Source organism: Medicago sativa, chromosome 3 (genome assembly GCF_051527215.1).
Source record: "Medicago sativa cultivar Bolivia chromosome 3, Bolivia_mono, whole genome shotgun sequence".
Lineage (NCBI taxonomy): Eukaryota > Viridiplantae > Streptophyta > Magnoliopsida > Fabales > Fabaceae > Medicago > Medicago sativa.
In genome coordinates, this window is record NC_140751.1 from 89378155 (window position 1) to 89403960 (window position 25806).

A 25806-nucleotide genomic window follows, 5' to 3' on the forward strand; every position below is an offset into this window, starting at 1 on the left:
GATGCAAGGTGCAAATAAATGCATTAGTGGTGAAAACTATGGCAATGAAGACAGGTAAGTAAGACCAAAAGTGGACAAGTTGGTAAATTAGACAGTGAATAAATTATGAAAGCAAGGACAAATATTATGATGCAAACGTGGAGGAGGTGAAAATCACCTATTAAAGTGAAAAATCCCGAATGTCTTGTTTGGAAAGGTGAAAAATCTCCGATTTGAGAGAACTAAAAAAGAAAGAATGACAAATGTAGAGTGAAGGATTATTATTTTTTATGTTTAAAATACTTAGATTTGGGAAGGATTAACCATAAGCCTAACACTCTTCTCCAAGTGATATGTTCGAGACTTTTTTTTTGTTGCTGATATTCATCGTTATGATCAACATTTACATGGAAAACTTCCATATATGTTGCACACAAACTAAACAAAATTGTAATATTAGCTAGGAATGCAACAAACATCTGAATATTAATCAGTGACAACAAATACGGTAGATGGAAATAGAAACCTTTGATGCAAGTACCGAGTTCTAAGAACACGGTTGATTAAGCATTGTATCCCTATCAGATTATCATACACCACACACTTATACACATATATGAGGATTATGAGTACATTTTGTGCATGGATAGTACAAATGTAGTAAACTAACATTTACCAATGACAATGAATGTTGTTTTATGTTTCTCTATCACACTTCATCACTCTCGTTCATCTATTAGCATAAATAACATGTCATAATTTAAATACATTGCCATACTTCATAATTCAATAGATCTATTGACCATAAATCATATGCCAAAATTAAAATACAATATCACCGTATTTATGTTATGTGGCGTGGTTGGATCCTCAATGACAGAAAATCTTCATGAATCATTGGTAACAGAAGGAATGTGTATCGATGTGGATCAATTTTAATGAGTGTTTTTTATAAGGGATTAATTTTAACGAGTCTTTTGGAGAGTTATTGTCGATATTATAAGATCATAATTTATAATGATGATATTGATATATTTGTATTTTCCTATAGAAATTTTCAATATTTGGAGATTGCTCCATAACAAGCTTCCTACTCATAATGCCTTAATGACAAAGGGAAGCAACATAGCCTATATCTGCAACCTTTCTTGGAGGGATTCTGAATCTTCAATGCATCTTTTCTGTCAATGCTTCTTTTCTAAAAACATTTGGAACTAGTTTACTAACCTTGTTGATTCTGCCATTAACTTCTAATTTCCTGAAGTTCTTGATCTCTGGTTGGTCCCCTCAGTGCATTGGAGAATTGCCATGGTCATTTCACACACCTCTCTCTCTCTCTCTCTCTCTCTCTCTCTCTCTCTCTCTCTCTCTCTCTCTCTCTCTCTCTCTCTCTCTCTCTCTCTCTATATATATATATATATATATATATATATATATATATATATATATATATATATATATATATATACATAACCCTATATATATATATATATATAGGGTTTCTCCAATGCTAATTAAATTCATATTCTATTTTTAAACTTAACACCACCACTAAATTTATTCATCTTTCCCGATTTCTTTTCCAGCCACGTCAACATTTGTATAGATTGCGATGATAGAATACTATCTTTTGTACAAAAACATACAATCTCCTTCAGCATGTGGCATTCAGCCTACACGAGTGCATTCATTTGTGCATCATACAAAAATGAGTTTTCATTATTGATATTTTATCATAAAATTCAATGGCTAAGATTGAAGAAAGGTAGCTTGTATTGTTGTTTGTTATTAGATTATTAAAATTTTATTTATGTACTTACCATTTTTCTGGAAAGCAATGTTTAGACCAACTGACCCTGCATTAAAATGGCAACGTTTTTGGAAAAAGCATCCCGACACTTTTCTAGGATAATGTCGGGTTTAGATTGATTAGTGAAAGCTTTGGGGAGAGAAGTAGGAAATATGCTCGACACAAATCAAGACGGTCTAGCTCACCTAAAGATTATTGAGTCCTTAGAAAAAAAATAGACTTCGCTCAATGGGAACACGATAATTGACGGTTGAAATCATGTCAGCCCAAGGAGGCAAGGACTGCACAATTGTATTAGGGAAGACGTTGGCCTACTCACACTGAAGATCAAAGAGGTGGCCTAATTGTGCCTGTTGTGTCAAGTAATAGAGGTATTTTTAAATTGAATTCCTTGGGGTGATATTGTTGAAGAAGAAGAGTCAAAAAACGACTTTATAGAATCAAACGTTGCCGTAGATCCAATTGACGAGCAACTTGGAAAAAAGGTCTATGTCATTTTTGATGGGCCTATGAAAGGAATTTATAAAAACTGGGCAATAGCAAAACTTCACATCGATGGAAAGCCAGTAAGACACAAAGCTTACTTAACAATGGAAGAAGCAAAAACTGCATTCAACGCAACATACAAAGAAATTGCCACTTCTGTTAACATGGGACAACCATCAACAATGGAAGTAAAAAAGAAAGTCTCAGTAGACTCAATAATCAATCTCCAAAAGATGAAGAAAAGAGAAGTCAGACTTGACGACTTCTTAGCTAAATGGAGATGGCTAGCATATTACAAAGAAGAACTCGCTTTGGAATGCTTCTATCCAGTAAATACTAAACTCAGTGTTAAAGCAAACACAGTTCCAGGAATATCAAAAGAACTCCTCAAAGACTTCTATGATATGGGACTTTTAAGGACCGTCTACCTGGAATAAAAGGAAGGACAAAGGTTTCAAGAACTCAGCAACCTTCCAAAAGAAATTGGTGATGTCGCAAAAAGGTTCAATGACCTGTTCGCAAAAGGAAGAGAGATATTTCTTCAGTTTGAACAGACTTATCCATGGTTTGATGAAGAAAACAACTTCATGGCAGTCGGACCAAGAACAGTCATAAAAATAGGAATTTCGAACAAATCCTATTTACCACCAAATCAAGAAAGTGTTGGATGGACAGTCCACTCGTTCATCTATCAAATGAAACGTTTTTATGATAATCTTATTAGATATGGTTCATCCATTATCAATTATAAGGTTTTATATGTTACATATTATTGTTTAATGGTCTGTGATGCCAAAAAGAAAGTACCAGAAGAACATCATAAGCAAACTCTTCATTTTGAAGATTTTTTTTCAGGATTTGAAAATGGTCTCTACAGAATACCAGAAGAAGTCCAGAAAGAATGTTGTTTGTATTTTCAAAAATACAAAGGACACGTGTGCAAATGGTGTGCGTCAAAACTGTCGTCACTAGAAGACAAAACTACAGAGAAAGATTGAGACACGCGTCATATAGGTGACATGCTGTAATAATGGAACCTTATCATCTGAGTCAGATGGGGTCCATTTAGGCAAGGAATCTTATCACATTAGGTGGTAATGTATTGTTTTTTCTTTGCGTGTTTTGATTGTCATTCTTTTTTAGCTGGCTTGGAAAAGGACATGTGAACCACTTGTGAGTCCTTTCCGCCTATAAATAAGAGCTTTCAGCTCATTGTAACATAAGAGTAAATGAACTAAGTTTTCTTGTATGAAATTGTTCTCTTAAACTCTTCCTAGTTTTTAACTAGCTGATTCTTGAGCTACTGCTCTGAAGGAATCACGTATTTCTTAGAAATACAACCCAAACTATTCAAAAATATAACCTCAGGTTATATCCAAAAACAAAATCTCAAACACTACAAAAAACTTCAAGCTAAAAGCAAATACATCAATAAACCTTCCGGATAATCAAGAGGATCAACAACTTTCAAGCCCTAGCAAAACAATCAGGTATGAATTTAATTACGATTTCTTATAAAAAATACTATTCAGTATTATATAACCAATCCGACTACTATCGACACAGATAATTTTACCATAAAATCATCAAACTAAAATGGAATTTAGTGTAATCAAGGAAGATGCATCAGGCTTCAGAGCTGATGTATTAATAGATCATATAGAAAAGGTAGATTTCACCTTAAAACCTGAAGAAAATTTCAGAGAAAAACAAAAGAATATTATTTCTTTAATAAAAGAAAAAATATCTAGAGAAAACATTCTAAAATATGGGATGATGATAGGAGAAATACCCATATTAATGGAATCAACAGATGAATCTGTTGTTATAACTATGATTGATAAAGAACAAATAGATGAAAGACTGAAACATCTATCGATAGAAAAAAGGAAAAAGATAGGATATATTCATATATCAACTATCCAAATAATCATAAAAAGTACTTTTATGACAGGTATAGATTCAGAATTAGAGCTTCTAATAGAAGATGCTAGAATGAATAAGAATAAATCACTAATAACAAAAGGTGAAGGAAATTTAAAATATGGAAAATTAAAATTTGACATAAATCTACAGATAGGTTTAAGTCTAAAAGATATAGATCTGAATAGATCCATAGTAATCCATTATAGACTTAAAGATCAAGATCTTATGAGGTCAGGAAATCATCCTTTTACTGTATGTTATAAGATGAATTATGCACTAAGCAACTCTCATCATAGCATAGAGTTTAGTGGAAAGGAAAAGATACAGATAGACGGACTATTTGCATCATTTTTAAAATTGGAATCACCAATTCAAAAATCATTAGAAAAATCAAAGTCAATCATGACTATTGATAGAACTCCTTTATTAAGGAGTAATAGTCTAAGGCCAAGACAAAATTCTTTGACAAAATTTTTAGCCCCTAGATCTTCGTTTGGAAATGAAGAAAAAGAAGAGCTTAAAAAAGTTATTTCAGAATTAAAATCAGAGGTTTCAAGTATTAATAAAAAGCTATAATGCCTGGAATAACAATAAAGAACGAACTAAGTTTATTCAAAATAAGATTAAAAACTTTAGTTGATAAAATAGAAGGAAATTTTCTAAGAATAGAAATGAAAAATACCCTTTGGGGAATTCGTGATTTAATTATTCAGCATATTTCATATGTGGAAGAAATATTAATAGAATTGGAAGAAATAGAAATTGTTTCCATCCAACAAAAAGAAAAAGCTGAGATCTTATTATGGCCTGCTGAAAAATTAAGCTATTTAGAAAACCTTTTGAAAAAGGCTGAAGAAAATTTCACCAATAATTCTGTACAAAACCAGTAATGCCTGGATTAGGACTTATAACAGAATTAAAACTTTTTAAGAAAAGACTAGAAGATATAGTCTGTGATATAGAATACTACAATCAAAGAATTGTTCTAAGACAAATTCTTTTTCATTCTAAAGAATTCGTACAATATCATATAGAATATATTGAAGACTTTCTAAGAGAAATAGAAGATTTAGAAAATCTTACAAATATACAAAAAGAAAGAGCTAAAACACTCTTAAAATCATTTCAAGGTTTAATCAAAATCGAACAAATGCTAAATCAAGTTCGAGAAAATTCCGCTGGCGATTCTGCCTCAAACCTGGTATCAGAGCCAGTAATACAATCCTAAGGGATAAAAATGAAAATAAAAATAAAGATAAAAATATTATATTTTCAAAAAAGACAAAAGTCTTTTAAAATCACTTTTTTAAATAACCGATTTAAAAGGTTAAGTACCATATGACACAATCTGGTTCGTTCAAAAAATTTCAACGGACACGATTTGTTGAAAGTCACGTGCCTTTCCCGCCATAAAGTCATGGAAGTGCTGCCCTAAATATACATGATGGAAACAATGATGGTGTTTTGGTTTGGAAATCAAGGTCAATCCTACGAATGCAACAATCCTCTGAAGGTTCTGCATTAGAAGAAAAATGAGCATCATTCTCTGATCTATATGTCATCATGATCTCAAAGCTAAGACATTAAAACGTCAAATCTTCAAGACAACAAGGAATTGATGGTGCTTGTTGAAGAAGAAGGAATTCAATTTCTTCAACGTTCGAAATCAGAGCCATATAAGACCAAGGAATTCAATTTCTTGTTTCAAAAGTGTTGACTTTTTTCTAGATAGAACAATACCTCTATCTTTTATTCTGTTTAAAACAGTTATAACATCTTTAACATGTTGTTCTTTACTTCCTTTAGTAAAAATTAAAATATCATCGATATATACAAAACAAATATGGTCAAGACCTTTAAGCGTATTGTCCATAAATCTTTGGTATATTGATGGTGCTTGTTTTAAACCAAATGGTAAAACATTCCATTCAAAATGTCCTTCTGGACAGCTGAAAGCTGTTAGAGGTTTTGTTTCTTCAGATAACCTTAACTGCCAATATCCAGATTTTGCATCTAAAGATGAAAACCAATTACATCCTTTTATTTTTTCAAAAATGTAATCTTTTCTTGGTAACTTATAAGAATCACTTATGGTTGCATCATTAAGTTTCTTATAGTTAATTACCATTCGAGCCTTACCTCTTTTTATCTCATTGTGTTTCCTGACATAAAAAGCTGGCGCTGAATGTGGACTGATAGAAGCTCTTATTAGACCTTTTTCTAATAATTCTGCTATCTCTTTTTTGAATTCTTCCTTATCATCTGGAGAATAAGGAATTTTATATAAGACTTTAACTTCCTTTTTAGGGTCTTTAAGTTTTATAGTGATTAAATCATGTATCTTGTTGACTACAGAATCTAATGGATTTTCAAAACAAACTTGATCTAAGTGGTGTTCTAAATTTTGTTCGACCGTTAAGTAAAACTTTCTCTTATCCCACATACATCTAAGTGTATTAAGATTTTCTGAAATTGCTTTTAAAATTTCATTTTTTGTTATAATGTTTGTTGTAACAAATTCACTATCTTCTGGGTTATTGACATCAAACCAATTTAATGTTATAGTATCAAGTTTTTGAATAAAAGGATTATATAACTTTAAAAAGTTATTTCCTATTATCAGATCTATTCCAGAATCATGTTCATAAATTGATCTTATATAAAAATATCTATGTTCAATTTTTATAAAAACATGTTTTAGAACAAACCAAATTTGGTGTTTTTCTTATCAGCAATGATAATTTCTTTTGGTTTTTGTAGTCTAATCCATCCTTCCTTTGTTATGGATCTCCTACCAAAACATAAAGTTGCACCAGTATCGATGTAACCCATACTTTTCTTTTTATTCAGTGTCACCTGGATAAATGTTGCATTAGGATTTCCATTTTTTAGGATTTTTCTGCTCATTCTTCAATTTCTTCTTCAGTAGTATATTCAAAAATACTACTTTCGTCAGAATCTATATCTGATTCTATTGGTTCGAAACCTACTTCCCAAATTAATTTCAAGGTTTCTTTTTTAGAATCTCTCTTTTTAGGACATTCATTTGCATAATGTCCTTCTTCATTACACAACCAACATGTGCATGTTTTCTTTCCTTTAGGACACGAATTCTTTTTAGGATATTTTCTATTTCTCCTAAAATATTTTTGTTTATTGAATTTTTTAGGAAATTTCTTTTTTCTTTTATATTCAGAACGATCTATTTTCCTAAAAAAAAATTTCTTTTTCTTTCTTCTAGGTTTACTACAACCGTAGTTTCCTACTTTGTCTCGAATCCTATCACAGCAAACGTTTATTTTTGCTTCTCTTTTAGCAGTTTTTTCCATGCATTTTTCGGATATCCATTTCCTTAATGCAGTTATTCTTGTTCCTAGAGTATCGTCTAATCCTACGATCACTTCTAGATGTTCTTGGATTACTTTTTCCATTATTGTTCCTACAGATGATGGAAGTTTATTGTAGAATAATCCTAAAAGATTATATTGTAATCTCTTTTGTGGAGATATTGCACAATAATATTTGCTAAACTCACATATAAATGGTTCAACATAACACATATCACAGATTCTTAGATTAAAGATTCTATGAATGTTTGTGCTTTCTAGGTCTGATTCTGCTTCTGGTGCATCAAAACCTACAAATTCTTTTTTTAAAATCGAATAAACATGATTTATTACTTCTTCAGTTGTTGATGGAAGTTCTGAGTCTGATTTTTCAGACATGAAACTCCAAGCATTTCCTATAGTGTTTGTCTTTAGATAGTTAAAAATACTTTTTGGACTTAGTTTCCCTAGTGTAGGGTCTAATTGGATTGTTACCATGTGATCATGATACCAACTTCTTAGTTCTTTTTTAACATCCTCACTACAATCAATGTTTAAAACATTATCTTCTTTGTGGCGATTTATAGTAGGTATATATTTAGATGATATATTTTTAAATTTTCTTTCATCCATTTTATCTTGAATGATTTGTTGGTCGATAAATTCTTCTTCACCTTCTCGGCGTCCTCTTTTTCGACCTTGTTCTGATGATTCTGGTTTCTCATCTGTTTTTACAAGTCCTACTTGTGTTCTTCTTCCATACTGAAAGAACTTTCTGATCCGAAGTCGTAGACAAATTTGTTTTCGTCGTCAGACTCTTCTGTTATTTGATTTTTTCTATTAATGTCTAAGGAAGCCATTAATGTTTGTAATTCATTTAGCTGATTAGCTATTTCTTCTTCTGTTTCTTCCATTTTTAAGGTAATGGTGCAAAAAAGTGAACTTCTTTTTCTGATTTTTCAATTTTTTCTGAAATTTCTATCATGTCTCCCCCTTCTTTTTTGACAAAAGTTTGTAATTGTTCTAGAGTTAGACATTTATCTCTTATAGGTAAGAGTTTTAATAGATCGATTAAGTCGTCTATTTTTATACAAAGTTTTTCATCTAATAATCTTTGGTTTTCTTCTAGATTAGATAATTTTTCATTGAGTTTTTCTTCAAACTCTTTTTCTAGTAGGACTTCTACTATTTTATCTAACTGTTTCTGAAGTACTGTTAGATTTTCAAAAATATCTTGTATATTTTCACTTACACCTTTACTAGCCATGTATAAACTTTTGTATTTTAAGGCTTAAAAGATTTGCAAAGTTTTCATACTCCCAATATGTAGAATAATCATTTTCAATTATTAGAAACCAATATGTTGTTTCTCTTAACCAATTAATTTGGTTTCTCATTCTAATTATATTATTATAATTAGGTTCTAATATGAATGGTTGAGGTATTATTTTTCCAAATGGATTTATAAGGCCTTCCATTATCTTGCTAATTTTTTAAGATTATTTCTGAGTTGTTCAGCTTTAATTACATATCTTGAAAAGAGATGATAATCAAAACTCTCTTTTAAATAATAGGTAGCTGTTTCATCGCACCATTTAATCTGTGCTTTAACCAAATAAATTTCTTGGTAATTTGGGTTTAAGATGAAAGGAACACGAACAATTTTCCCTTTTGGATTTTTAATCCATTTTATTATTTTTCTTTTAGTTCTAGCCATTTAAAGCCGGTTTTTGTAGGAACTGATTTTAAAAGATTTTGACATGTGTCAAAATTTTATTGGTTCAATGTTACAAAGGCACTGAGTGCCAAAGGCACTGAAGTTTTCTCCGTATATTTAGGGGGATTAGTCACTTTAGTCCCTGAATCGGAAGGGATTCGTCACTTTAGTCCCTGAATGCAGATAAATTGCAAAATAGTCCCTGAATGGAGACTTTGTTAGTCAATTTAGTCCCTGAATGCAGATTTCGTTAGTCAATTTAGTCCCTGAATGTAGACTCTGTTAGTCACTTTAGTCCCTGAAATTGACCATGCAGGGATTGTTTTGCAATTTCTCTTCATTCAGGGACTAAAGTGACGAATCCTCTCCCATTCAGGGACTAAAATGACTAATTCCCCTGTATATTTATGTTATTATTCTCATAGTATTAACTTCAATTGAGTGGAATGAACATTTTCTACACGTTGGTTACGTATTAGAGTATTCTCTAATTTGTGTTGGCTTCAAATGAAAATTGTTGAGATATCCTTAAGATTCACTTGGCCAAACTGTTAGGTTGACTTGCTTTCACATTTGATCATATTGTTGGTATCTCAATTAGAAGATTGTCGACTGTATGTATCCTGCATACTTGAACAACCAGTTGATAGACAAATTGTTCCTTTACTTTGTTATTCATCAAAAAGCCATTTTGTGAGATATTGTGGCTAAATCAAATTGATTGCTCATTTTGTTATTTATGATCAAAGAAATTAGGAGAATCTTGATAACAACTCAAAGGACGTTCTAGTTGAAAAGGAGCTTACTAGATAAATGAATCTTAATTTTCCCAATGACAAATACCATATGTTAATTATTCAAGAAAATTAAGCAATGGTGAGATTATTGATCGAAAATGGTTAATTTATTGCAAATATATTTGAAAAAGTATATTGTTTTCGTTGTAAATGTTTTAAATCTTCTACTTCTAGTAACTTGATTTTTCTAGTAACTTGAGTTTGCTAGCAAGAGAAGGTGTAAGTTATTGGAAGCATATTAGTCAAAGACTTGAACAACATGAAAATAGTGCCGAACATACGACTAATATGAATAGTTGGAATTAATTGAGAATAAGATTGGATAAAAATCAAACAAGTTATAAACACTTTCAAAATCATATGAGACACACTCAATATCATGAAATTCATCACCATTATCTTGGACATAAAATAAAAATGAATTTATTTTTCTTTTTTCACGAAGTATTAAAAGGTTAATCATTAAAATCACTAAAGAGGCAAAATATTTTTCGATAATTCTTGATTGTACCCCTCATATGAGAACAATTACTCTTATATTTGTTGTGTGAATATGTCAAATAATAAAATAAAGATCGAAGAGTTTGTTTTAGAATTTTTAAAAGTTAGTGATATATCCATATTAGGGCTTTTTAACGAATTATTAAATGTTCTAAGCTCCTGATCTTAATGTTGATGATGTGAGGGAGTAAGGTTCAGACAATGCTTCCAAAAGAAAAACATCATAATCTTAATCTTGGTGATATGGCACATTCTTGTTTTAAGGCTATTGTTTTAAGGCTATTTTATTCTTTGGAGTTATTCAACACTTGTATTAATTGTTTTTGGGATCTACAAAAAGATGTAAAATTTAGCTTGATAATGTTTCTAGTTTAACTATGAAATATTTGTCTAAAACTCATTGGAAAAGTTAAATTAAGAGTGTTAAAGTCACTAGATTTCAATGTCCTTAAATAAGATTGACTTTGTCGAAATTAATTATATGAATGTTATGATAATGATGCAAAGACAGAGTGATACAGAGAATTTGAATAATGCAGTAGAAAGTTTTGAATTTTTACTTAGTATGTTTGTTTAGTATGATATTTTATTTTCCATTGATATGGTTAGAAAAATGTTGTAATCTAAGTCTATGTGCATCAACGCTACAATATAACAATTAGAACATGTGTAATAATATTTTGTATAATATATCAAAATGAATGTTTTATAAAAAGTACGGATCTTGCAAAAAGTGTTGCACTTCAAATGAATATTGATCACGTATTTCCAACAAAACGTCGTGTGACTAGAAATAAAAAAAAAAATTATGGAGAGAATAATGAGGAACATGAAAATCAGTCGCCAAAAGAATCATTTAGAGTCGAATATTTTCTTATTGTTGTTGATATGAAAATTACTTCTTTTGAAAAATTGATTTGAGGAACTCAAGACATTTGAAAGTATCTTTGAACTTTGTATGATTCACAAAAGTTAAAGTCTTTCGATGATAATGAGTTGAATGAATGTTTATCGGATGTTGTTGTAGAAGATCTTTATACTAACTTAAAAGTGTTACTATTTATTTTACCAACTGAAATAATGTTTACCTGAATATTCTTAAATTTGCAAAGCTTGAATATTGTTATCTAAATATAGAAATTTCTTATAGAGTTTTAATAACAGTGCTCGAGACCGTAGCATCGATAGAAAGAACTTTTTAAAACTGAAGTTGATTAAAACCTATTTGAGATCATCAATGACACAAGAGAGATTGAACAGTTTGAAAACTTTGTAAATTGAGAATGATATGTTGGAGAACATAGATGTTGATTTGATTATAAATGATTTTTTATCTCAAAAAGCTTGGGAAAAAAAAATACTTCTTATGACTTCATGAGAAAATAGACATTTTTTTTTACTCTCTCCGTTTTAAAATGAGTGTCGTTTTAGCCAAAAAAATTGTTTCAAAATGAATGTCACTTTTAGTATCCAATGCAATAATATTTTTTTCTTTTCAATTGTACCCTTCAATTAATACTATATACACTACTTCCAAAATATTATTTTTTTCTTTAATGAAAAACAAACAAATAGTTGATTTGGATAATTTGGTAAAATAACATCTCTATTTCTTTTAATTAATGCATTTCTTAATATATGTGTAAAAATCTTAAACGACATTCATTTTAAAACGGAATGAGTATATTTTTTTAAAACAATTGTAGATTATCAGTGGTGTTTTATTTTTCCTAGTTTTATTAGGATTGATTTGCTTAGAGATAGAATTAGTATGTCTACCTATCATTTTTTTTTTTGGTAGATAGACGAAATGGCAAAGCCATTATAAACTCACACACATAAGTGGAGGTACCGGGGTTCGAACCCCGGTCATTACATCCGGCCTAACAATTTCGGCATTTTGCCAGTTGAGCTAGGACTTCTGGATTATTAATAGACATTTTTGTTCCAGACATTTTAATGACTTTATGCCAATCGTGAGAAGATGACCCCTTTACATAACTATTTTTTAATTTAAAATATTCAATAAAAGACAAAAAGTAATTTATTTTATTTAATATAATACGTCTTAATGCATTAGTTATGGATGTTGAAATCACAATTATGTTGGTACCTCAAGTCACTATAATACGATGTTTTGACTTCTCAGCTATGCTGGAATTCCAAAACCTTCTTTTCTTTTTTATTAATAATATATATGATGAGGTGCATTTGACATGCGGTGTTTTGGAATTCCAAAAACGCTAATGTGCAGTGGGATGAAATTAAAAAAACGTAAACATCAAAACTTGAAATCTAAAAATAAAAAATTTCATCTCTTTATCCCTCTGTTTTTCTTCTTCATCTCTCTGCCAATTTCATGTTTTTAAGAACTTTGATTTTAACATAGGAGTAAATCACCCCAACCAAAAAAAAGGCAAAAAGAAAAATTTCAAAAAAAATAAATAATAATTCACCATATTATTATTATTATTATTATTGGGTACAATTCACCTTATTATTCTTATTCTATATTACTATTTAATATTCCCTTAGGTACATTTTTCATTTCGACCAGGTCCACCATAATAAAGGTATTTTCCATCCCTATCATTCTCCTCGTGTATACTATAACAATTAGGGCTTGCTACAAAATATTTGAGATTTGGAGATGCCATCACATTACTATCTGAATCGAGAACTTGCATATCCGCAACATACGAAGCTTTTCCATAACCCCCTCCGCATAATGTCCACTACCCATTTGGGTGGAAGTGTGAGAGCCTGTTGACTTTTTATTTACTATTTCTCCACCAAACTCAATTTTATCTGCATTATCTTTCAATTGTGTGAGCAAGGAGGATGGCCAGTACCCAAGTGTAATCCCAGGTCCAAAATCAAGCCACCAATTCCCACCCTTTGGATCCTTCACACACAAAAAAGAATATGTTATCTTACTCAAACATAGACATATACATAATCATTATTAAGAACATGTTAGCTAGACAAGTAAGACAGCATGAGAAATGAAATGAATAGGTCAAAAAGAGGAAAATAAATGTGCCAACTGCCAAGGTGGTAAGTGATTAAATTACCTTCCAAATCGATAAGGTAATAGTCCATGGCTTTCCATTATACGTAGAAATTGGAGATATTGCAGCTCCAAGTGCAAATTTTTTGCTAATTTGAACAAAGCCTGGGCATTTTAAATTGTAGCACCCAGTATGTTGATACGCATCAGCCTGCAATGCAAGTATTATTTACTCGTCATTTTTGCTTTTACTAATTCATAAAGTTTTTATTTATGTGTCTGTATATTATTACACCTTCGATCAATTTACTTACCGTCCAATAAATAAAAATTCTAGGGCGGTTGTCCCCGTAGATCTGCGGGAAGACCTGCATATAAAAATTACTTACTTCAGCTTAATGTGCTTAATTAAATTAAGGGTTAATTATGTTTTTGGTCCCTACAAAATTGCAACCTTGTAAGTTTAGTCTTTACTTAATTTTAATAGCATTTTTAATCCCTACAAAAAAAAAATTTACTTATAATTTTAGTCCCTGCTAAAATAAATTTTGTTTAATTATCCTTAAACTCTTAAATTTTTTAACGATTCTTTTTATACAAGTTTAGAACACTATAAACGGTTCATTTACTAAAATCTATAATTTTTTAACATGAAATAAATTAAATATGAATTTTTTGAAACGACAAAAGTTTAAGATATAAGTAACAAAAATATGGACGTAGAAATCAAATTTTTGCGATATTTTTTTCGGAGGACCTTTTAATAACGTTCTTAACACGCCTGTAAAAAATTGTTGAAAAATTTAAGAGTTTAAGCATAAATTAAACAAATTTGGATTGAGTAAGGACTAATATTGAGTGCAGAAATTTTTTGTAGGGATTAAAAATGCTATTAAAATTAAGTAAGGACTAAACTTACAAGGTTGCCATTTTGTAGGGACCAAAAACATAATTAACCCTTAAATTAAACTATTAACCTAGTTGGTTGACATATAGATATTATCCTTCTTAAAAAAAAAAAATATAGATATTATCCTAATATTTTATAGTACCAATTAACTGGTAAAAAAAATGTATACCAATTAAACAAATAAAAAGACTATGCATGAGTATATGAATGAATTGATTTGAATAAAGTAATTAATGAGAGTAATAAACATGCCTGCCATCCAGCTTCAAGGGAATTTAGATCTTTTTCAAATGTGCCAGAGAGGACCCATATTTGACCCAAACTGAATTCTTGACTTTCTTCCACATGTGGGGCCCACACGCTTAGGGTTGCCTTTGCTCCTTTGTAGACACCCCCATCAAGATACCCAATTGAATGCTGTGTAGTGTAGAGCAATATCAGAAGAACCCATATGTTAATGTTATTTAATTTTCAAAATAGCATAAGTTTAATGTTGGTTTGTGTTTAAGTTTCTTGCTATAGAAGATAAAAATAAGTTGGAGCAAAGATATAAATAAATGAATTCAAAAGATAGACTCTTGCTTGTATGTGCATGATGAAACAATAATTTAAATAGGGGCCATGAAACTCATTGATCACTTTAAATGAAAAAAGGATAATGATCTCTACAAAATTATCACTTTAAAGAAATAAGTTTGTCTAATATGAACCCCTCAAAAATAATTTAAAGGAGAAGATATATAATATTGAGTTTTATAATGATAAAAAAGAAAAAGTATAGAATATTTTATTAAAGAAAGAATTTGATAGACGAAAAATCGAGTTTCTACACGTACATACTTCATGGCCATTGCCTACATCGATAAATTTTCTTCCAAATTTGTTTGAAGAGCTAGCTCTTAACATGTCTTGTTCTGTTGATCTTCTAATTGGAATTGTACCTTCAGGACATGATTCACCGGATAAGCTCCACAATTGAAAGATGTCACTCAAATTGCTTATTTGGTTGTGCCATTTTGGTCTTTCTGGAGGATCCTGTATATATTTATAAATATGCAAGGAAAATATTCAAGTTGTAAAGTTGGAATATAATAGTTTGCTTTCAAAAATTAATTCCAAATTTTTCTTATTAAATTCACACAAAAAAAAGTACAAAATACCAATGGTTTTTGCCCTTTCAATAGAGGATGATCAAAAGCTGGTTGTTTATGCGATAAAACACAATCTATGATATCACTGTCAGGACTCTGCTAAAATAAACACAAACATATAAATTAGACTCCGAGATTTAAGAGTGTGTTTAAAATACTAGAGAATTTAAAAATGAAACTTAAAAATTCAAATGTTTTACCGTATTCCTTCGCGATTATAATTATTTTTGTTTTGATAGAATACTTTTTTATTTAAAGTTTCAAAAATTTTGGGGTAAAAAAATATAAAAATAAACAAAAGTGATTAATTGTTTTTAGAAAATGTAATCGTTGAAATTTTGCAAAAGCTCAGGAGCCGATTCGCAAATTTTATAGCAATGAATTTGTAAAAATACAGAAATCAATTTGCAAATTTGAAAAATTAGAGTGGCCGATTCAATTTTTTAAAAAACATACGGAACAACATTGTAAATTTTGAAGGAAAAAAAAATCACAGTGACCATTTTAAGATTAACACATTTTATAAGGTGACGTGGGAATTTCAAAATTCTCATGTTTTAATTTTTAACATACGTGAATTGTCTTCACAGCTGGCTTGTTGATTCGTTGAAGTTCAATTGCTATCATCTTCTTCAACTTACGAAATTCTTCATCTGATCGAAAAGTTTGATTGATCAATTGATGATTGCTTGTTTCTAAAGAATTAATAGGATAAACCAAAGAAACAAGGACAATCAGATGTAGAAGAATGGAGATGATTGCTGGTCCACATTTGTGTTGTCTTTTTACATTGATAAAACAAACTTCTGTGTTCCTAGAATTTGGTTTTGTGCGTGGAATCAAATATAACCCCATAGTATTGCTAGTACTAATATTGTAAGACCGTTTAATTACTTGAGACCGAGTACTAATATATACTAAATGCTATACAACATTATAATGAATGTTTTGTCGGACAAATATACTATAATGAATGTTAAGGAATGCATTTAAATTTCTGTCAAAAAAAAAGAAGGAATGCATTTAAACATTTGACCCAAAAAAATAAAATACTACTATATGCAAACAAGTGAACAACTATTAAGAAAATAAAATATTACTATTTAGAGTATTATACTACTATTTTTTAAATAATCAAAATGTACCTCTAAGAAAAACGAGTAATCAAAACATATTTGGGTCAAAAACATTTAAGGCTCTGTTTGGTAACACCAAAAAAGAGCTTTTAGCTTTTAGCTCATAGCTTATAAGCTCGTCCTACAAAAAAAACTCTGTTTGGTAACGTTTTTTTACAACGAGCTTATAGCTTATTTCAGGAGCTTATAAGCTATTTTTCAGAAGCTACTTCAAGTAGCGTTTGAGCTTATAGCTTTTAGCTTATCCTATTTTGTTCAATTTTTACCCTTACTTTTTTTTATGTAAAATCCATGTTTACCCATTATATTTTATTACATCTATAATTTAAAATACCACGTCAACAGACTTTGTTTCTAATTTTCTTTATACTACAATATACCTTTTTTTTTACGGAACAATATAATATAAGTGTTACTTCAAAAAAAAAAATACTATATCCTCTGACGGAAAAATATATATGTTATTAGTGTTATTTTTTTTTTATTCTCCGGCCTTTCGTTGTACTTTCGGGTTACTGTTTATTGTTACATTTAATTGTTTTATAAAGAAGAAACACTTAAATAAAAATAAATATAAAATAAAATTTTAGTGAATAAATTTTAATTTAATATATAATATAAAAGATATATTAAATTAATAAATTTAAAGTACTTTTTTAAAGAAAATTTAGAAGACAAAATTACAAATACTTAAATATGAATTGATATAAATTTTATTATGAATTAAGAATGCCCTTTATGTCATTTTACATTTATCAGCTAATTGAACCGCTAGTTTTACCAAACACTTTAGTTAGCTTATCAGCTATCAGTCATCAGCTATAAGCTATCAGCTAGCTTATCAACTATCCGCTATTTTTACCAAACAGAGCCTTAAGGAAATACTAAGTTAAATGCACCTTGATCCTTAAAAAAAAAAATTAAATGCACCTTGCTCTATACATAGTATGTTAAGGGTGTTCGCAACCGAACCAATTTAATAGAAAAACACGCAAACTGAATCAACCCAAACCAAAACTGCAGATAACCACATTTGTTTTGGATGTATTCATATCACTTTCTTACTCAACTGCATGGTTTGGTTTGCGGTTTTTATTTTACCAACTGAACCAAACCAAACCAAACCAAACCGCAATCTAAGAAGAACACTAGCTAGATATATGCCACCAGAACCAATACTCATAGAAATTCAATAAAAACTTTTATAAAATGACTTTTTTTTTTTCTTGTTAAGTTTCTTCTTTGCTATTTATTTTAAATATGTATTTATGTACTACTTGAAATTTTAGAGAATGATAAAATTTTAGTTACATTTCTTACATAATAGAATTACTTTTCGCACACGTTTTTAATTTGGTATATGTTGTTTGGAGAAAATGAAATTGTAATGTTGAATTAAATTAAAAACATTGTCGGAAACATTGTTGAAAGTATGTTGTGTTTTACTTTTTAACTCGATTTTAATGTTGGAAGAGGAATGCTAGTAACATTCTCTTTTAAACACTCTCTAGCACTCACTCTTTTATTGAATGAAATTCATGCATGTCCCACCACTTTGTGTGGGTTCTATTTCCAAAGTGTGCACTCACAATGATTTAAACCAGTAAGAGAGTGAGTATTTGGGAGAGTATTCAAAAGAGTGTTGCTAGCATTACTAATGTTAGAAACAAAAAATTGTATTGTCTTGAAAAAAAATGCACCGTCCGATCCAACCCAAACCACATTGGTTTGATTTGGTTTGGATTTCATTTTAAAATTCAACCAAACCAAACCGTGTGTTATTTTATCTTGCGGTTCAGATGACTTTTCACCTCAAAACCGAACCAAACCGATAGATAACTACCGAATTATTGCCCATTTAACATGTTATCTGCCTCCGGTGGATAACTACTGAATGTAGATAACTACCGGATGCTCCTTTAAAAAATTCCATTTTGTAACTTTGATAGATAACTACCGAATTATTACCCATTTAACATTTTTTTACATAACAAACATACATCATCCAAAAATTCTCTCTCATCTTCTCGCATCTCTCCTCCAGCTCACTTCCTCCCCCATTTCACTCTGATTACCTAATCCAATTCATACCTAATCGAACCACCAATCTCAACCCACTCACCACACGTGAACGCCAAATCCGCACTGTCCAATTATCTACCATCATCAAAACCCCACCAAATATGTTAATTGATCGCAATTGAGTGAAGATTGACGCTATTTGTTCTATTGATTATGATGAAAACACAAAAAATCACTAAAAATCGTAAGGTTTAGAAGCATATTCAAGTTGAGTACAAAATAGGAAATAACCGCTTAAAAACTGCAATCTGGTTTATATAATGAGTATTTCGGTAGTCATCAACCAAAAGATTCAAAAACGAAAATTTTAAAATGAAGTCATCTACCGATGTACAAAATGAAAATTTTTAAAAATAATATCCGGTAGTTATCTACCATATGTAAAAAAATTAAAATTTTTAATATGAACATCCAGCAGTTATCTACGTGATGTGTTATTAAGAGCAATGTTAGGGGTTCTAAAGAGATACAAGGGGCCTAAAAAGAAATCTTCAAAGAAAATTTGATCAAACAGCCCCCAGCCCATGAGTTTTCTTTTCTGATTTCTATCAGCACGGACGCCGCGTTTTCTTTTCTTCTTCTTTCCAACCTCACAAGCACGCCGTGAGAGTAATTGAAATTGAAGCTCTTGTGCATAGCACAGTGTAAGAAAGAAAGATAGGGTTTTAGCTTCGCTTCTGCATCTGCCAAAATGACAAAGTTCAGGAAGCTCAATCGAGATACGTCTCACCGGTTATCCATGTTCAGGTTAACATGCTTTCAATCCAATCCTCCAATTCCTATATTTTTTTTCCATCCAAATTCTCAATTGTGGGTACTCATTTATTTATTTTATTTTTTTAATTTAGAACCATGGTCTCGCAATTGGTGAGGCATGAACGCATTGAAACTACTATTACCAAGGTAATATGAATAAAATTTGATCGTAATCATGTTCATTTTCGGTTTAAGAGTTTGTGAATTTCAATTAAAGTTTGGTGGTTGTAATTTTGATTTTAGGCTAAGGAGGTTAGAAGGCTTGCGGATAATATGGTACAGCTTGGTAAAGAGGTTAGTTCATTGTTTCATGTTGAATTGAATTGATTTACACAATTAATTTAACTATTTTGCATCTGGGTATGCAAATTTTAAATGGACTGTGAAATGTGGAGTCTAGCAAGCAGTGCATTTTTAGTTTCAAAAGGATCTAACTTCTATTGTTTCTTGTTCTTGGTGTTTAATTTTAAATATTGATCATCTTATGCAATGATTCTGATAATCTTATTTAGAAATGAATTTAAATATTGCTCTTTTTCTTTCATCATTGAACAAACAATATTTTTTCAAACTGGTTTAAGTTCCGAAAGAGGTTTAAAAAATGTCAGCCCTGAAGATAAATGTTGAGTAAATCAGTGGTTAGATACTGATGAAAAACCACCAGGGGTTATTTAATGCAGTTTTTCCCTAACCCAGGTTATTTAATTGAGTCCTAAACTATCTGTTGAAAATCGGTTCTGCAAAAGTTATGTGCATGTGAATAAGTCTCATTGATAGAACTCAAATGGACGTTTTATGAAATAGTTGTTGATAGGCATCATTTTGATTGCCTTGGTTCGGTATAGTGTTGCAGCAGCAAATGCTGATAAAAACTTGTGGTTTTTATCTGTCATTACATTTATTAGAAGCATTGTCCTCCTGTCCGTTTTCCTGAAGGAATATATTTTGTCTGTTGGTAGACATAAAATTGAGCTTATAGCTTATAAGCTTGTATGATTAAAAAGGACCCGTTTGGTAATTGTCATTTTGACACAAGCTTATAGCTTATTTTCACGAGCTTATAGTGGTTTTTGATTAGATAATTCAAGTGGCTTAAAGCTTATAGCTTATCACTTATCTCCATTTTACCCCTGCAATCCTAATTGAAAAAAATGAATATTAATTAAATGCACATTTTTTTATGTCATTTCATATTTATAAGCTAGTTTAATCACTAGTTTTACCAAACACTTCAAATTCAATCAGTTAGTTTATCCGCTATCAACTATAAGCTAGCTTATCAGTCATCTGCTATAAGCTCATCCGATATAAGCTAGCTTATCAGCTATTACCAAACAGAGCCATAGATGTTCTTTGGCTTTGTAATTTCCTTCATCACCTTTCATCTGCTTTTGAAACACGTTACACGTCAACGCCATGCATCCACTCTCACAAAACATGTAGTCAGAACAGAATGACATGCTTATAAGAAAGAAGATGGTAGTTTTTCACGTTTTCTGTAGATTATATCCTTTCTCTTTGGGATATTTTATGTTTCATTAGATATTTTCATTCTGTGCTAGCCATTTTTGTTAGATTTTGAACTCTTTTTTGTTCTCTATGTGATTGAACTTAAACTTCCTTTGCACTCTATTTCTGTTATTTGGTTATTTGATTACTTTCAGGTGCTATGGTGGTGAGGCAGGGATATGCTTGCGGTTCTCCTCGTTAGTATATCTCGGTCTCAACACCGGATCTCGCCATAGGAGGTTTTAAGGGGTTAGGTGTTCCGTATATTTGCGGCACCTTGTATGTTACCTTTCCTTTTTTACCGCGAGTTCTAATGCTTCTTGCATTTCCTCGTCGAGAATAAATTTGCCATTAAAAAAAAAAAAGTGTGTTTGGATGGGGGAATGTTTTGAGGGAATGTAATATTTTGAGGGAATTCAAATACTTTGAGGTGAAATTCATTGTTTGGATAATAATTTGATGAATTTTCAAAATGATGGAAATTTATGAAGTATTTTGTTCAACTTAAATTTAGAGAATTTCAAATGACACCTAAAAGTTAAGAATTTCAAAATTCTTCATTGTTATAATTTTTCAAATTTTACACTTTGGTCCATAAATTTTCCAAAATTTGCAAATTGATCCCTAATTTCAATTTTCTCATTTGGCCCAAAAAAATTAAAATTTATAAAAGTTGTCCAAAAATGATGACTATGAATTTTTTTATTACTCCATCCAAACAAAAGTATTGAAAAATGAAAGCATTTTAATTGAATCATTTAAATTGCCTAGAATTCTAAATTCTTTTAAATTTCTCATTTACTTCATCCAAACACACTCTTAGGGAGTCATTGTTATTTGTTTGCTGGCTTAAGTTAACGTTCTAACCTGGATGAAAATCTAAATGCTTGAAATATAATCAATGGTGACAGTGCGACACTGGCAAGCAATCAAATAACAATTAACTTAATCCGGGGAATTCTAATAGTTAAATATTAATGATCCATTTAGTAAACTGAATTACCTGGGCTTCATAGTTTGGGGCCAGTTTCTCAACCTTTTCTGCACTCACTTCGCTGTTTTCTTTTAAAATCTGTAGTTTGTTTTCACCTCAATCAGGGGATATGGCTTGTGGGCTTCATAGTGCTTGTACGTTTGGGTTTCTATTATGTCTTTTTATTTACCTTCCACATGCATGTTTGTTACAGTTTACATTTGTCTGACACAGTTGCCCTTTTCCACCATTAGTTCCCATGATGAGTCCCATAAAACCATGGCTATGGATAATTTTTATTTTGCCTTGATCTTGAGCATATATTTGATAGGAAGATAAACATTTCATCTATTTATCTAGCTTGACTACTTGGATTGACTTATAGTTTACACGATAAACTGTTAGGGATCCGTATGTGCTGCAAGGCGTGCTGCTAGTTTCGTGCGAGGAGACGATGTTCTTCACAAGCTGTTTACAGAACTGGCTTATCGATACAAGTGAGTATTAAACTTGATGTAATATCAGTCACTAATTTATGACTGTTAATTGTGTTGTGAGACTGAACAGACATTGTGTTGTGCAGGGATCGAACTGGTGGATACACTAGGGTGCTACGGACTCGCATTCGAGTTGGTGATGCTGCACCAATGGCCTATATTGAGTAAATCTCTCTTTTCTTTCTGATATTCATTTGTTTAACTGACTTTGACAGTTCTGTTATTTTGTAACCCAGCTCGAGTTCACTAAAGAAGTGATTTCTTTTCATTGTTGTTGATATTGCCTGTCTTTTTAATCTATTGTGTTGTTATAGTTTATCCTTCAAATCATTTAGGTTGCTTAGAATGAGGATATTAAGATTTGACCTTGCAAAAAAATGTGATTTGAAACAGGCTTATTGATCGCGATAATGAGCTTAGGCAGTCAAAGCCACCAACTCCTCAACCCCCGCAGAGAGCACCCCTTGATCCCTGGACACGATCTCGTCTTACCAGGCAGTTTGCGCCTCCCAAAGTGGAAAAATCTGATTCTGATTCTGATTTAATCTAATTCTGATTTGTGATTCATTCAAATGTATTGCGGTAACTATGTTTTACCCCCATAGTTTGAGATGCCTGAATTTTGTTTGTCTTTGCTTATTTTATAAATCTCCCCATGGCTTGCAATAATAAAACACTTCTCTGTCTACTACTATTACTACAGGAAAGTGTTCTATAACATAATTTGATTGAAACTGTAATCGATGCGGGAAAAGAAAAGCTTAAAATATCGATGCTCACATTTAATTGAAACTTTTATATTTTTATTGTAACCCTGAACTGGCAATTACTGTCGTAATGTCAAAACCATTACAATGGGGAATGTATAAACAAGACTGGTTAGATTGTGGAGTCTGCTTACTTGCTAATAGTTTTTGATTGAAATACATATTGTTTAATGGGAAGACAGGGATGCAATAACAGTCCCAAGCCATTAGAACTTGATTTCCATCCTTAAAAAAGTTGCTCACTGTATTGGCTTTGCTCCTGAACATGCCTCCTGAGCATGCAATTTAAAGCTTCGTTTCACGTTTTCTATTTGAGAAATACATTATTTCAATAGGAAAAGGTTAACAAAGAGACTGCATGCTAGAGGTTGCTTGACAAGGTTATGCACGTGGAGAGGGACAGCCTAAGTCGTGCTCTCTTTCTCACGTATGTATAATTGTGGGATAACATGTATCCTCCTTTTTGTTTCCACTCATTTGTAGATGAAGTTTCAAATGGACAAGTAATGCTGCACAGGGCAAAGCTCTCAGTGGGGTCCAACTCCTACGCATGTCAAAAATCAACCTTATCCAGCAACGAAATGCAAAAGGATTGATCTAGAAAGCACAAAATCCTCTTTGCCATAGTCTGTATGCCCATAAAAGCAAAATCTTTCTTCACCTTTGGAGTTGCTTTACTTGCAATACAGTATACATACTACCCTACGTCTCCATATTATCTGCATATAAAGAAATTCTATATTTATCAATGACTTTAGTAGTAGTAATAAACTGTTTGTTACTTACATTTTAAATATTACACTGTATATGTAAAAATAAAAGGATATGTTGAAATTGTATATAATTTGTAGACTTAATCTACTTAGTAAGAAGTTTTTATTTCAACATTTTAATGTGATCATAGTTTACAAAATATTATTGAGATTTATGTATTCTAATTTTATACATATATAAAATATGCTGCATAGGATGAAGTTGCTGGCATACTTAGCGATGGGTGCAAGGCTTCCATATCTTACTCTAACTATAACAAGTAGTAAAGTGCCATTCTTTTTCAATTGAACCATTGAATTGAAGTACAAGTCAGTTCAGTTATATCACCGCCTCTGGTTCAATTCAGTTAGACTGTTAAGACTTAAGAGTCCTTCAATTAATAAATGGCAATTTCTTCCCTATACTATTTTCCTCTATGTCTTTACTTAAATGCAAAGACTAGTAAGACAAATTAATACAAGATGTGACAGAAGGGAACAGATAAAGCTGGTCAACAGGTGATATGTGTAATGTTACTTTGTGATTGATAATAAGTCCTTTATTAATTTCGGCTTATTAACATTATTATTGCAGTTTTGACGAAATTTGATTGTGCTAAGTGCTAACTGCTAAAGACCATGAGTTTGGTGAAATAGTCTTAGAAAGGACATTTAAACAAGTGTCATTAATTTGATGGACGATTAAGCGTAATAATAATCAGGTTGTAAGAATAAAGAAAATAGAAGAGTGACATGTGTTGTGTAGTTGTCTTGGCATCTAATTAGGTGTTTGATGCTGCCATTCAATTTCTTCAAATACAGATGAACTTCATTAGTCTAAACATTAAGAGAAAATTATTATGATAATGAAAAGAATGTTTACCTACCATGGATATTAAACTTTTTTTTTTGGCAATTTTAAGATAAGGGAATAAATAATAATAAACCCTGATCATTTATAGAACAATTCATGATCAGGGGCCAAAAGTCTGATATATAGTAATAGGATTGGATATATATTATCAAAAGAAATTTCCGCAGTTATGCTAACAAATGTCATAAGGAAATTGTTTATTTTTTTTTTGAGGAAATAAGGAAATTGTTTATGAAATCCATTAAAAGAAATTTTATCTTAAAAATATAAGTCAAATACATGTAAAAGTTATAATTACACAAGTTTCTACGTAAAAATTACTACTCCCTTCGTTGTCAATTATAAGCAAATTTTGATTTTTTTTAATGCATTCAATTAATAGTGTATATGATTTATATTATAGACCACATGCATCATTACTTGAATGAACCTAAAAAATCGAATTTTAACTATAATTGACAACCGATATAATACTTTTAGTTGCTCAAACGATATATCAAGGACATTTGTTAACATTTTTCGTAAAAAAATAAAATAGGGTTGGATATAAAACTAAAAGCATAAACAATCTTTTGTGAAAAGTCGGAATAATTAGGCTTTTCCTAATTGACAAATGATTGGGACATGTGGTCACCTTTACTCCAAATCCAATGAACGATTGTTTTCATTAACCTAATCTTTTTTTTTCTTTCTTTTTTTTGATAAAACATTACCCTAATCTTTAGCCAGTAGCAAAAACTTTTACCACTATAATGGCAACTTTTTTTATATTAAAAAGGATATGCTTCTATTTACATTTACAACCCAGCCCAATTTAATGGAGAGTTTGATACTTTAATAGCGAATG

The 25806-nt window shown here is 30.8% G+C and overlaps 1 protein-coding gene and 1 pseudogene across 1 annotated transcript; one reads left to right on the forward strand and one right to left on the reverse strand.

Moving 5' to 3' along the window:
- Positions 1-13073: 13073 nt before the first annotated feature.
- Positions 13074-24726, reverse strand: LOC146941666 (protein neprosin-like; annotated as a pseudogene).
- LOC146941667 (Ribosomal protein L17 family protein) lies at positions 19353-23254 on the forward strand. The gene is made up of 6 exons (XM_085755485.1): positions 19353-19578; positions 19680-19734; positions 19831-19881; positions 22475-22566; positions 22653-22730; positions 22960-23254. Exons 1-6 carry the CDS (start codon positions 19523-19525, stop codon positions 23114-23116), a joined length of 489 nt encoding a protein of 162 aa, XP_085611611.1. The 5' UTR covers positions 19353-19522; the 3' UTR covers positions 23117-23254.
- Positions 24727-25806: the final 1080 nt, after the last annotated feature.